Here is a 15445-nt window from a genome sequence, read left to right as displayed (position 1 = left end):
CGGCAAAGCTTCCCTGTGCAGAGCCTTCGTCCCCTTGAAAAATGCTCGAGTCTCCCATTGACTTCAATGTGGTTCGTTATTCGAAACGAGCACTCGAGCGTCGGAAAAAGTTTGACTCGAATAACGAGCACTCGAGCATTTTAGTGCTCGCTCATCTCTAGACACAATCCAATTGTAATTAGATATTAGATAAACATTAGAAAGGATAAGTGTTTGTTTCTCCCCTCGTCAGTGCACCCCAGACGGGTGCACTGACGAGGGGAGAAACAAACACTTATCCTTTCGAATATGCTGATATCTATTGTATCATGAAATTTTGGATGATGCCACTTGTTCATTTACTCGGCTTTTACTTGGAAAGTACTTTGATTTTTGCTCACCAAAATCTTGGAATGCTAATATTTTATGTATATATACAGGCAGTCCCCGGGTTACAAACAAGATAGGGTCTGTAGGTTTGTTCTTAAGTCGAGTTTGTATGTAAGTCGGAACCGTATATTTTATCATTGTAATCCCAGCCAGAACTTTTTTGGTCTCTGTGACAATTGCATTTTAAAAATGTTGGATTGTCATAAGAATCAATATTAACACTAAAGCTTCATTACAGACACCTGTGATAACTGTTACAGCTGATCATTGTAGCCTAGGACTAAAGTACAATAAATTACCAATATCCAGAGGTCCGTTTGTAACTAGGGGTCATATGTAAGTCGAGTGTTCTTAAGTAGGGGACTGCCTGTATATATATATATATATATATATATATATATATATATATATATTTTTTTTTTTTTTTAAATTAAAAAATACTGTGAATTTTGTAAGTTTTTGTATGTGTGTGTGCGAAGGGGGGGATATTTCAAGTAAATTTTTCAGCCAAAAACTGTTTCTGTAGTTTTCACTGTCCTTTGTAGAGTGAACATTCTTTTGTGTTGCACAATTACTAAAATAATTTCAAAATGTTCAATACTTGATAAATCTTTAATAGGTCTTGTATTTTTCCAGCATCAGAAGAATTAACAATAGCTGGAATGACATTCACTACATTTGATCTAGGTGGACATGCTCAAGGTGAGTTATTATAAATGTCATAATTTAATTGCAGATGTTCTCCTCATACTGGAAGTAGGAGAATGTTAAGATGTCTGTATACTACGTGATCTGTATCTACTACGATCTGTTGCCTTTTCTCCAATCAGCGATAGCATCACACTTTTCCCTCCATCACTTGAGACAGGCAAGGTCACTTCAATATATATCCTAACTTCATGGACATTGCGAGCTCCCATCCCCTCTTTCTGACACCAAACAAGGATTTGGTTATTCTCTTGGCTACCTCTAATGGTGGTTGATTTCTTCAAGAAGAGTACCCAATTGTATGCTCATATCAAACTACTGGATCTTTATCTAACTTGGCTTTTACTTGGCAGTAATTTTTATAGGGTTTGTGGTTTTCAAATTGCTGTTAACACCAGAAGAATAATTGGGTCTCAACACCTTTAACCACAGTGAGAGGAAGGGTTTGTGTTTTTCCTATTTCTTCTCTTAACACTTCCTCTCAATGTGGTTTAAGGTGCTTTCTGGGTGTTCAGACCCAGTTATTCTCATAGCCTTAAAAAAAAGCAATTTAAAAAAACACAAACCCTTCTTCTCATTGCAGTGAAAGGTGCTCTGGGTGTTCACACCCAGTTATTCTCATAGTGATAATGTAAGGATATAGACAAGGCCAGTGAGCCCTAATTCTAAGCCCCCGCAAACTGTTACCTGCCTGCTTATTTGGTCCACCCTAAATTGTGGCCAAAAACTTGGTGTTGTTCCCTTCCTGGGCCAAGGTGGAGTAAAACAATCCCATCACAACTAAATAGCAAGTAAAATACAGAATCAAATAGACCTGAGAAAAGCTGAGGACATAGGCAATATCAAAATAACCAGAATAATACAGAATAGCAAGAGCACCGACAGAAAGCTAGCAGACAACCTGACCAGTGCAACATCCCCCACTGGGGCCTAACCTTTTTCGGTGGCTGGAGGCTGGAGGGTCCTGAATACTGGAGTGGCTGGCTAGTGTGTCTTAGTGATGATCATGGGGCTTGGTATCAGGAGCGGCAGCCTGGCAAGTCTCCTGCAGGTAGTGTGTGCAAGAAAATGGAGGGAGAGGCTGATAGAGTAGGTTTCTCCCTGGGACAACAATGGTGGTTGAGGATGGGGGTGCCTGTGATGATGTACAGCCAGATTCAGGGATCACTCAGAGGCACATTGGTATAACAAGTATAACCTACAGTTCTTTACTGGAACAGCAGGAAATCCTCAGCTGGATGGAGGTTGCTGGTTGTAGTTCTGGTCCACAGGAAGGTATGCTCGCAGCCTGGTAGATAGCTTCAGGCTGGGCTGATAGGGATGGAGTCCGAATGGTGGATCTCTGTTCTGGGCCTTGTCTGTTGACTAGCCAAGGTGTCAGTTTTTATATTGGAGTTGTTTGTCCTATTTATGGTTGGTTATTTTTTTTTTGTCCTAATGCATCGTTTATAAGTATATACTAAGTATATAATACAATTGGGTAATGGTTTATGGATTGTTTTTGTTGTACGAGTGTCTGGTTGTCCATGTTGTGTGTGTATATATATATATATATATATATATATATATATATATATATATATACAGGCAGTCCCCGGGTTACATACAAGATAGGGACTGTAGGTTTGTTCTTAAGTTGAATTTGTATGTAAGTCGAAACTGTATATTTTATCATTGTAGTTCCCGACAATTTTTTTTTTTGCCCCAGTGACAATTGGAGTTTCAAATTTTTTTGCTGTAATAGGACCAAGAATTATCAATAAAGCTTCATTGCAGACAATTTTAAGCTGATTATTGCAGTCTGGGACTATTTTAAAGCATCCAGAGAGCTTCACCAGAGGTCACAGTGGGCAGAGGGGTCTGTCTGTAACTATGGGTTGTCTGTAAGTCGGGTGTCCTTAAGTAGGGGACCGCCTGTATATATATATTTCTTGTATGTATTACATGAAATTGAGTAATTGACACATAATTGATATTGGGGTTATAGTACATTATAATGACACTTGTTTAATATTTTATTCATTAATTATGGACATTGGCACTTTTCACATATGCATTTTTTTATATGATTATCTATTTTACGAGTTTTAGGTTGTTATATTATTATGCTCTTAATTTTCACATAGTGTTTCATCATTCATTGCATTTCATCTGGGTATTATAATAAATATTAATAAATTTATTAATTGATTAAATTAATAAATATTGATTCTTAATATATTGGTGTTTTGTATTAATTTTTGAGTGTACAATTGCATAGGGACTGTTAAATAGGTTATATAATTGGTTCAGGCATAGCCCTGATAGTACAAAAAAACTTTTGATATCATAGAAATATTATTCGTTTTGGATCATTGTATTGCGTTTTGGTTTATAACTTGCCTGGGACACCTCTGCTTCCTGGGCTGACTTGCTGAGCAAGACTGACCTCTGGAACATTCCACTTGAGAAAGACCTGTGCTCCCACCCACAAGGGGTTTTATAACCTCAACTTGTGAGGTAGCAAGCACTTTGTCCAACCAGCTTACTACTTCCGACAGCAATTACAAAGCATATAATTGGACAAGACATTTAACCCATGACCTCCCAGGCAGAATCTTCCAGCTGCAATTACCAAGTTTCTAATGTTAGAGACCTCCTAGTGAGGTGTGCAGGCTCACCAGACATGGAGAGGAACACTTTTGCAACACCAACCTATGCCATGCATTGGCAGTGGTGTTGCACCACCAAAGAAAGATATTGCACACGGTAATGCAGTATTTTACTCTTTTACCAAATTATTCACACACTAGCCTCAGATACGTGAGGCCAGATAATCTTCCACTATGCAAATCACAATCTGCCTCCTGGTACTACATGCCATACACGATGGGGAAGAGGTTGAGGAGAATTAAACATGTGGCCATGCTCACTCTTTCTCCTGAGGTGGTGCTGGTCTTCCTGCTGCATTGGCCATTTCTCATACTCTGCCCCATGATGCCACTAAGCTCTCAATGCCAAACTCCACCAGAAGTGCCTGCTCTACTAGTGGAAATAAAGGGTTTGCCCATGAAAGAAAGTTCTCAAATTTGAATCACCTAGTGATGTTTATACAATAAAGATAATTTTTAACCCCCTCACTTTACAATTTTGCTCCTACAACTCATTAATGGTCAATGTAAAATTTCAGTGTGTGGGCGGGACTCTGTAAGCAGATACTTTATATTCCCTCTAGTGCTGTGAGATGCTGTGTGTTGACAATGTGCTTAGAGCATCAGGGTACAGGTTTATCTACAATTTTAAATAGCTTCAGAACATTCTTTTAGTATCTTGCACATCGGAAAAAAAGATATGAGACAGAGGAGATCCATGTGATGCATATCACATCCATCCATTGTGAACACCCAATGACACACTTTGGCTCTGTTACATCTGAGCTATAGCAAACACTGTTAGCTCTGTTACATATGAGTTACAACACAGAGTGCCCTTATCTTCCTGTAGCTTTTAGTATAAATCTGTGCACCATGCTGAGCTTGACTCTCTGTGGCGAGGTCCCCGCTGCCCCATTTCCAGGCCTATACTTACCACTCCACACTCCTGCTCCGGATCCGATTAGGCTGCGCACGCCCCCGCTCTCTAGGGCGCGCGCGCGGCGGCTCTTCTGTATTTATTTGGTGACCTGGCCCTGGCTAATCAGGCTCTGCTTTATAATCTGGTGGCTCCCATCATGCCCCGCCGGATCTTCAGCCATATTTATCTGAAGTGAAAGCCCTCCTGTGTCTCCTGAGTTTCTGTTATCCTGTACCTGTCTTCCCGTGTCCAATATCATCCGTTCACGTGTTCCTGTTCCGTGTGCCAGTCCGTTTCTGCCTGCCTATACCGTGTGCCAGCTCTTGTGTTCCTGCCATGAGTTCCAGTGTGCCTCCCATCGCTGTTCTTCTGCTGTCGCCGCGGGCCTAATCACACCCATGGAACGACCTGGTTGCACCCCGCCGTACCATCTCTCGCGGTGGTCCAGAGGGTCCACAGTCTCTGTTCATCCCTCACGCGTATCCCGTGACCCATGGACTCCCCCTTGACTCGTGACATTGACTTATACTGTGATCTTGGCTTGTAATGCAGGGGGGACAGAGATCACACTGCATCAAGCAGACAGAAGCAATGCATAAGAACAATCTGCCATGCCCTAAAATAAAAATCAAAAGATATAAGGTCGTAGTCCAGGGCAACCACACTTATAATTCCAACCTATCTCTGTAAGTCCTGGTGTATTTATCTGTGAAATGCTGTATTTTTGCTAATAACATTGAATTAGAGAATGTGTTATTTTGTTATCCTGAGTTTATTTAAGAATCTTGTCGGTGTGGCAATACCATTTTAAGGATGCTACGCTATCCTTGTATCGAGGATCCAAGATCCAATCTTATCCAAACCGTATACTGCTCTCCTTAATAGGTCGTGCAAAGTTGAGGCATTGATCACTTGATTGAACAAATGGCAGACAGTGCCTCAACTTCCATGGGATTATCTTTGACATGCTAAACCTCTGTTGAAAGTGTAAAGCCTTTCTCCTCACCCCCTTTGCAAAAAGAAAAGCCATCTCAGACAAAAGTCATGGAATAGTCACTTATTCTGTCTGATGTCCTCCTCTAAATGTGAATCTGTCCCCCAGACTTAGAATTGCAAGATTCCCAAGACCTTGTGCTGGAGGATGGGGATGTGGACAGTTGACCATCAGAAGAGATCTACGATGTTGATAAAACCCAACTGCCAAATACTCTGGTGGAGAAAGAGAGCAGCGATAGGGGCTCGCTGGTAGAGCAGCGATAGGGGCTCGCTGGTAGGGTGATGATGACTTTCTAGGCCCTACAAGGGTGGAAGGCATGGATAGTTTAGATGAAGAGGTTGGGTCAGAAAGCTCCAGGCAGCCAGCAGAACAATCCAATGGCTGCAAAGGTGGCAATCTTCCACCAGCAAGCTCTGTCTCATATCTGATGGTGTTGGAGGTTGAGGAGAATTTTCATATTGTGGCCATCTCTTCTTCCTGAGGTGTTCCTAATATTCAGGTTTTCTTGGCGACTTCCTCAGTTACTGGAGCATATAGTGTCTCATATGGACCAGGCTGCCCAGAGGGAAGGGCAAGCTCTTCTTAGTCACTCAGTGACTGCTTGCACCGATCGCGGGTGTTAACCTCTTGTTTGCCGCCGGCAAAGTCGCTGGTGGCACTTTAAATATGGCGGCGCATGGGCGCCGCCATCTTCCCCTCAATCTTAGCTCCGCCGAACGTCATCGGGGGCGGCGATCGGTTGCCCGAGGCTATATGGTTTCTGAGTATTCGTTACAAATGAGCCAGTGGCTCATTGTAACTTATACTGTGCAAAAATGCCATATACTGCGATACAGTTGTATTGCAGTATATGGTAGGATTGATCGGACCATCTACGGTTAATGTACCCTAAATGGTCTAAGAAATAGTGAAAAAAAGTAAAAAAAAGTTTAAAAATGTAAAAAAAATTATAAAATATTAAAAGTTCAACTCACCCCCCTTTCCGTAGAACTGATATAAAACATAATAAACAGTAAAAATCACAGACACATTAGGTATCGCCGCATCCCAAAATGCCCGATCTATCAAAATATAAAAACAGTTATAACTGGCGATGACATCCGAGACGGGAAATGGCGCCCAAATGTCCAAAATGAAAATGTATTAAAAAGCAATAAAACCTGTGTAAATTTGGTATCACCGCGATCATACCGAACCAAAGAATAAAATGGAGGTGTTATTTGGAGTGAAGAGTGAAAGTCGTAAAAACTGAGCCCACAAGAACATGACGCACATGCGTTTTTTAAAAATTTTTCCACATTTGTATTTTTTTTCTGGCTTCCCACTACATGGCAGGGAAAAATAAATAACATCATGGGAAATTATAATTTGTTACGCACAAAGTAAGCCCTCACAGAGCTCTGTACACGAAAAATTAAAAAGGTAAGGATTTTTGAAGATGGAGAGTGAGAAATGAGAGAAAGTACCCTGCGTCCTTAAGGGGTTAAACTACTCCTGGCTTTAATGTGTTAAAAAAAGAACAAAATCGATTTATTCATTCACCTAGTCACAAGTGCTCCTGCGACCCATGTTCCCCTGCGACCCAGGTACAACATCGCAGCAAGTCCAACCCGCTTTGCCGTGGGCTCTGGTGAAAACCGGGCGCTAAGTATACTCCACTACCAGGTGTTGGCTTACGTCATCATCCGTGGTGGCCCAGTGTGTCCACTACCCTTGGTTCCTGACAGTAAGATCCGGCCATGGATCCCGCCAAGGTTCCACTACCTGAAGTATCCGATCTCACCACCATTATGGCCCAGCTGTCTCAGCAGATTGCCGTGCAGGGTCCACAACTTGATCAGCTGGCATACATCATGCAGCAGCTATTGGCGACGCAACAACAGCGTCTGTTACCACAGCTTCATCATATTCAGCAGAACTCAGACTGCGTCTGTACATGCCCTCTAAGAATGATGGAGACCCCATGGTGTGTAGGGGGCTCATCACACAGTGTTCTCTACACATTGAGTAGACAGTTTATAGTTTCTCAGTTCAGTTTTAAGAACTCCTCTTTCCTTGACTAATTCTGCTCAGTCTTCGAGGAACCAGCCTGGGCATCTTCCGCTGAGATTTCCTTACTGAATCTGCGCCAAGGGGACTCCTCAGTTGGTCGATTCCGTAATATAGCTTTCGAGCTGGACTGGAATGAGGTTGCTTTGCTTGCTACCTTTAAAAAACGACTGTCTAGTCCAGGGGTGCCCAACCTTTTTTGGCCAAAGGGTCGCATTGATATGCCGCTATCCTTCAGGGGACTGCACTATTAAGCAAAACCCTAGATGCGGCAAAAACCATAGTACATAAGAGTATATACCTCCCAGAAACCTCTACTGCATAATACTGCAGTTGTAATCATTTAGACCTCAGAGCATACTACAATACAGCGCACAAACAAGACAATAGTAATGATGGTGGAAATTGTCTTAACCCATGCAGCAGGTAATTGTGAATAACTGGCCTGTACTGTGCCCTGCCTGCAACCAACCAAGTATTCATATTTATTATCTTCTGTACATAGCTGATTCTAGCCTTGTTTCTGCCTTAGGTGAAAAGAATATAACTACTATAATACTGCCCCCTATGTACAAGAATAGAACTACTATTATACTGCCCCTGTGTACTGAAATATAACTAACATAATACTGCCCCTATGTATAAGAATATAACTACTATAATACTGACCCCTATGTACTGGAATAGAACTACTATAATACTGACCCCTATATACAAGAATATAACTACTATAATACTGCCCCATTTTTACTAGAATATAACTACTATAATACTGCCCATATACTGTAGAACAATATACACTATAAATATATACTACTACTATACAAGAATACAACTACTATAATACTTCCCATATACTGTACAAGAATATAACGACAATAATACTGCCTCTTATGTACAAGAGTACAACTACTATCATACTGCCCTTATTTACAAGAATATAACTTATATAATATTGCCCCTATGTACAAGAATATAACTACTATAATACCCTATGTACTGGAATATAACTATTATATAACTAACTAATATAACTGGAATATAACTACTATTAAACTGCTCCCCCCCCCCCCCTCCACAGACACCTAGTCCCCCAGGTCTTCTCTCTCTCTTCACTCAGACAGCCCTCTCCTGCCCCCAGTTCTAGTCCCCCCCAGCGTTGCCCTCAGTCCTATTCCCCCCCGTTGCCCCCCAGTCCTAGTCCCCCCCCGTTGCCCTCAGTTGTAGTCCCCCCATTTCCCCCATTTTTAGTCGCCCCCTCCTTCTGCCTATTTCTAGTCGGTAACCTGAATTCTAGTCCCCCCCTGCTGCCCCCAGTTCTAGTTCTGTCCTTCTGCCCCCAGTTCTAGTCCCCCACTGCCCCCAGTTCTAGTCCCCCCACTGCCCCAGTTGTAGCTCCCCTCATCTCACTGAGCATCCCTATGCCGCAGGAGGCTGTATATCATCATTACAGGTCCTCAAGTTTCTCCTCTATACAGCAGAGAAGGTCCTGCAGCACTGTGAGGTTACTGCACACATGTTTTATTCTGTTTTTGCAGCGAATTGTGGCAAAAACTGGATAAAATCGCACCCTGGTTGTGCACCCCTTGTCTAATCAAAGATGGCCGGGACCTGCAGTCTTCCCTGATCCATGATCTGCTTCTCTGAACGCTTGGAGGAACAGCAAGCTGTACAAGCGCAAGTCAGTCAGTAGACGAGTCTGACGTCTACCCCACTTGGCTCCAGTTTTTCAAAATCCACCTCTACCACCCTCTGTGCCTACTACTGAGGAACCCATGCAGGTGGATACAGCTCAGCTAACCTCCCAAGAGCGATGTAGGCAATGACAGGAGAACCTCTGCCTCTATTGTGCCAGCCCAGAGCATTTTCTTCTGTCTTTTCCAGTCTGTCCTCAGTGTCCGGGAAACACATGCACCTAGGGTTCTTGGAAGAAGCATCCCTAAGTGAGAGCAAAGCCTTCCTGGATTCCGGCTCTGCAGGAAATTTCTTGGATGCTGACTGCTGGTTATCTCCTCGATAAGTGGGCAGATTCTCTGTTATTTGGTCCAGTATCGCAATGAGCCTCTATTTCTGCAAGTTGGGGCATTACATTACATTACATACAGTCCCCGGTCCACATCTTCTGTATTATTGGGCTTTCCTTGGTTGCAGCAATACGCTCCTGTTCTCAACTGGAAGACTGGGGAGGGTTCACTGCCTTAAGGCTCTCCACCCGGTCTCCTCCATGTCTTATTCACTGTCATCCAAGCCTCTGTTGGGTCTTCCCACTGCTTATGTGGACTATGCTGTGGCAAGCAGAGTGTCTGCTCCGCTGCGTTCCTGTCCCCATTCCCCTGCCCGCACTTACCTCTCCTGGCTCCAGGCTTTGCTCTAGGTCCCGGCGTGTAGACTTCTCAAGATTTAAAGGGCCAGCGCTGATTAGGCACCTCCCTTCCTTCCTGGCCGGATCTTAAGCATTCTAACAGAAATTCCATGGTTTACACACCTCGCTTCCCACAGCGAGGTGTGGAAGTGATTGAAGTGATTGCCCACCAGCGTTCCCAGACGCTCCTGTCTTCCTGCGTTTCCAGACGCCTCTGTGTATCCTGTCTCCAGCTTTCCCATAGTCTTCCTGCTGTGCCTTCCAGGCACATTTCTGTACCTTGGCTGCCACCGCGGGCCTCATACCTTCTCCCGCAGTGGTCCAGAGGGTCCACTGGTCCACAGATTCCTCCCTCCAAACTCTTCCCATAGAGACTTTTATCCCGGGTACTCCCAGGTACCTTCCTGTTGTGTGTGCGACCGTTACAGCAAAATCCGGCCATGGACCCCGCCAAGGCCATGGATCCCGTCATGGACTGTTCCAAAGACTCTTACCAATTGCTGACAGATGTTCTCGCCCAGCAGTCTCAACTGATTTTTTTTCTTTGGGAGAGGATCTGAGTAGGGTTGCCACCCTGCTCCAACAGTTGCTAGACTCCCAGCTACCACAGGCTCCACTTCCGTAGCTTCCCAGTGCTGTTCTGGCTTTCCAAGAGCCACTCCAGCCTGTTTCCATGCCTCAACAGCTGTTTGATTGCCAGCAACTACAAGTCCGGCTTCCATGTCGGCTTCGCTTGGCTCCGGAGTTCCAAAAGCCGGCCGCCCTGCTTCCAAGCTGTTTTCCAAGAACCACTCCAGCCGGCCACCATGCTTCCAAAACTTCCAAGCACTCCAGAGTGTCCAGCTTTTCCAGAAGCCTCTCCAGAGTCTCCGGCTTTCCCAGAAGCCTCTCCAGAGTCTCCGGCTTTCCCAGAAGCCTCTCCAGAGTCTCCGGCTTTCCCAGAAACCTCTCCAGAGTCTCTGGCTTTCCCAGAAGCTACTCTAGCCTCCAGCTTTTAAGAGCCCTCCAGCCTCTGCAGCTTCCCAAAGCTATTCCAGCTTTCCAAGAGCCGCTCCTGCCTCCGCAGCTTGCCAATGCTGCTATGGGTTCTCAAGAGCCACTTCGCCTCCGGCCGTACTGCTTGCAGTGGAGTCTATGCAAGTTAGCAGAGTTCGTCCTGTATCTGCTTTCCACCTCAGGTGTCCCGTCACCAAGATGAATTGCAGGAGGCGAAAGAAGAGGCTGAAGAAGAAGACCAGCGTTTCCAGACGCCTCCGTGTCTCCTGTCTCCAGCGTTCCCATACGCTTCCTGATGTGCCTTCCAGGGCTCCAGTCCAGCGGTGTCTCCAGTCCATGCCAGTGTACCCAATGTTCCTCCGTGTTCCTGCTGTCATCCCAGGCTTGGACTGTTGTGCTGCTCCCGGGCACTTTACCTCTGCAAGGTCGAGTTTACCCACTCTCTGTGCTGTGGCTATGACAGCCATATATCAAGGAAAATTTGCAGTAGGGCTTTATTCGCAAATTTTCTTCTCCTGGCGGTGGTGTATTCTTTTTTGTAGCCAACAAAGACGGTACTCTTCAATGACTACCGTGGACTTAATAAATGTACGGTGAAGAACCATTATCCTTTACTCCTAATCACAGAACTCTTCAACTGCCTCCGGGGAGCCAAGGTCTTCAATAAATTAGGCCTTCAGGGAGATTATAATCTCATCTGCATCCGGGAGGGCGATGACTGGAAGACCAACTTCAACATTCGAGATGGGCACTTCGAATATCTGATTATGCCTTTTGGACTGTGCAAAGCACCTGCAGGGATCTACAGATGGGTCCTACCAAGTTGCGGTACTCCAGTGGCCTCAACCAGTGGGACATCGTGCGTTACAGAGATTCCTGGGCTTAGCTAATTATCACCGGCAATTTATACCACATTTCTCCTCTCTTGTGTCTTCCATAACAAAAAAAGGCACTAATCCTAAACTCTGGCCTCCGGCGGCTGAAGAAGCATTCTCCAAGCTGAAGTCTGCCTTCACCCCTCTGCCTCCGTTCTCAAGGCCTGATACGGAGTAGCCATTTCAGCTGGAGGTAGACGCCTCCCTTTTGCGTGCTGGAGCGGTGCTCACTCAGAAAGGGCCCAAAGGCCGAATGCTCACCTGTGGGTTCTTCTCTAAGGCCCCTTCCACGCTTGCGAGTGTGATGCGATGAACTCATCACACTCACAGCACATGCTGCCCGGATCTCCCGGCCTGAACGCTGCAAAACGGAACTGAACTGACATGCTGAGTTCTGTTACGATTTGCAGCATTTGGGCAGTGCGATCTGGGCAGCACGTGTTGCAAGTTCATCGCATCACACTTGCAAGTGTAAGGGACCTAAGACTTTCTCTGCTGCGGAGAGAAGCTATTCCATGGGAGACTACTGGCCATAAAATTTGCCCTGGAAGAATGGACAATCATCTGGAAGGAGCTCGCCATTCAGTCTGCATATATACAGATAAAGAGAACCTCCTATATCTCCAGACTGCTCAGTGCCTCAACCCATGTCAAGCTTGCTGGTCACACTTCTTTTCCTGTTTTAATTTCGTCCTGCAGAAAAGAACATCAAGGCTGATGCCCTCTCTCGTGCCTCTGATGTTATTGGGAAAGAACCAGCTCCTCGGCATGTCATTCCTCCTGAACAACTGGTAGTTGCTTCCCTCCGGTAAGACCTATGACCGACCTGCTCTTCGGAAGGGCATATAAACTTGGGGACATTGCTCTTGTGTGGCTGGGCACCCTGGGGTGCAATGCTCTGTCGTCCTCATTTCCCGTTTCTACTGGTGGCCAGATCTGGTCAAGGATGTAAAGGATTTTGTGGGTTCCTGCTCTTCCTGTGCCCGGAACAAGCCTTCTCGCCTGAAAACAAGCTGGTCTTCTTCTGTCACCCATGGATTTGCATGGCCATTGATTTATCGCAGATCTCCTGCCTTCCTCGGGTAATACCATCATCTGGGAGATAACAGACTGGTTCTCCAAGATGTCACAATTTGTGCCTTTGCCAGGTCTGCCGTCAGCTCCTCGCCCTGCCAGCCTGTTCTTCCTTCACGTCTTCCAGATTCATGGACTTACTCTGCACATTGTCTCGGAACGTGGGTTCTAGTTTGTTCCCGGTTCCGGCATGGTCTGTGCGGTCAACTTCAAGTAAAACTGGACTTCTCTTCGGTGTACCATCCGCAGTCGAATGGACAAGTCGAGAGAGTTAACCAGACTCTGAGCTGCTATCTCCGTCATTTTGTCTCTGCCGACAGGACGATCGGTCCACTCTGTTACCGTGGGCACAGTTTTCTTACAATTCCATGGACACAGAATATGCTGGCTCTGCTCCCTTCTTCATTGTCAATGGACAGCATCCATGCCCTCCTGTTCCTCTCTCTGTGCCTTCAGATGTTCCTGCTGTGGAAGAGTTGGCCCAGGATCTAAAGTCTATCTGGGAGCAGACTCGACTCTCTTTACTCCAGAAATCTGCCATGGGCACAGTTTTCTTACAATTCCATGGACGCTGAAACTGCTGGCTCCACTCCCTTCTTCATTATCAATGGACAGCATCCAGACCCTCCTCTTCCTCTCTCTGTGCCTTCAAATGTTCCTGCCGTGAAAGATTTGGCCCAGGATCTGAAGTCTATCTGAGAGCAGACTCAACTCTCCTTACTTCAGGCATCTGCTTGAACCAAGACCCAGGCCGACAAAAGACGCAGGCCTCCTCCAACCTTCTCTCCGGGGAACAAAGTGTAGCTGTCCTTCAGGTATGTCTGGCTAAAGATCCCCAGCTTCAATCTTGGCCCGTATTTCCTGGGTCCATGTGAGGTGCTAAAGCGCATCAACCCTCTGCCCTATAACCTCTGTCTCCCTCCATGCGCATTCCATGACTCCCTACTGAAGCCTGTCATCCTAAACGGCTTCTCCTGGCAGTTACCTCCTCCTGTTCCTGAGCCAGATTCCTTTGACATCTGTGAAGTAAAAGAGGTCCCGGGGATGAAGTCAGTTAGAGAGAAGCGGTTCTTTCTTGTCGGCTGGAGGGAGTTGGGGCCGGAGGAAAGGTCTTGAGAACCTATGGATAACATCCTTGACCATGGTCTGTTGCAGAGGTTCCTCCAGACCAAAAAGAGGGCGATCTGCCAGATCTTCGCACCTTGTGCCTTAGAGAAAGCTTGCTCCTGATTTATTTATTTATGGTGATTTCCCGTTGTGACCCGACTTTGCTCCTTTGCTGCCAGCCCTGACCTTCTGCTAGGTTCCCGACTCTGATCCCATGCTGCCTGTCCTAACCTTCTGCCTCACCACGACTCTGTGCCTGCCTTCTGATTCTGTACCTTGCCTTGGCTACCATCGTGGACAAAGTCGTGCCTGTGGAGCGACCTGGTGGTACCATGCACCAGCAAGTCCAACCCGCTTTGCAGCAGGCTCTGGTGAAAACCGAGTGCCACTTTGACTCCAGTCCCGGATGGCGGCTTACGTCATAGTCCATGGTGGCCCAGTGGGTCCTCTACCCCTAGTTCTTGACAAACCCCTAAAGCCTATAAGATAAAAAATACTAATTTGCTTTATACTGGAAACCTCAGTAAAGATTGGTGATTTTTCTATACTTATAGGAAATCTACCAAATCTTTACAAATGTAAAAAATAAAAAAAAAAGTTCTAAAAGCAGCCAGGAGCGTGGGGACAAGATATTCAGTGCTTCGGACTGCTAATCATTCATACTTCCTGCGTGACATCACACCCCCTCTCCAACATGGTAGAGGGAGGCATCTATCATGCATGAAGTCACCTTATTCTCTCATCATGGGAGAGCGTGAATAATTAGCAAGCTGAAGCGCCAGACATCTAGTCCTTGTGCACTGTGCTGCTTTTTATAACTTTTTTTTCTAGGTCATCATGGCATGTCAAGCTTAGCAAAGGAGCAAGTGAGTATGTGTAGGTGTTTTTTACTTTTGTAAAGTAATATATTTCCTTTAAAAATAGTCATTTAGACATTGGGGCACATTTACTTACCTGTCTGTGCGCGTTCCCCGATCCGGAGTGTCCGACCCAAATGCACTCTGCTGCAATTCAAGAAGATTGTGCGCCCGATTTACTGCATGTGGTACAAAGAAAGGAATCTAATCCCTATTGGAGTCTCCTGGTTTGCATTAATTTCAATAAAGTATTGTCTATAATCATGGCTACTTGACGCATGTTTTTCTTGCTTGTTTCGATTTACTGCATGTGTCGATTCCCCGACCAGGTCCGCCTGAGTTCACCATCCTCTTCCTGGTGCATGTAAGTGCTTGATCTTGCAACACAAATCGAAAGTTAAATCCCGCGCTCAGTCTGAATCAGATGGATCGTCCGACATCCGCCCCCCCCCCCCATTTCTGTCACATGAAAGCTGCCGCAGATGCGCCAAAATCCAAT

General features: G+C 45.4%; 1 protein-coding gene across 2 annotated transcripts in view; it reads left to right on the top strand.

Annotated features, from left to right (window-relative positions):
- Positions 1–15445, top strand: part of SAR1B (secretion associated Ras related GTPase 1B) — an 87982-nt gene that overhangs the window by 53121 nt on the left and 19416 nt on the right. For both annotated transcript variants that reach the window (XM_072150628.1, XM_072150627.1), the window contains exon 4: positions 1006–1071. In XM_072150628.1, coding sequence (XP_072006729.1) covers positions 1006–1071 — 66 coding nt within the window. The remainder of the gene's footprint in view (positions 1–1005; positions 1072–15445) is intronic.

This window comes from Engystomops pustulosus, chromosome 4 (genome assembly GCF_040894005.1).
Source record: "Engystomops pustulosus chromosome 4, aEngPut4.maternal, whole genome shotgun sequence".
NCBI lineage: Eukaryota > Metazoa > Chordata > Amphibia > Anura > Leptodactylidae > Engystomops > Engystomops pustulosus.
Note: the sequence above shows the minus strand (reverse complement) of the source record. Positions and strands in the feature narration are given on the sequence as shown.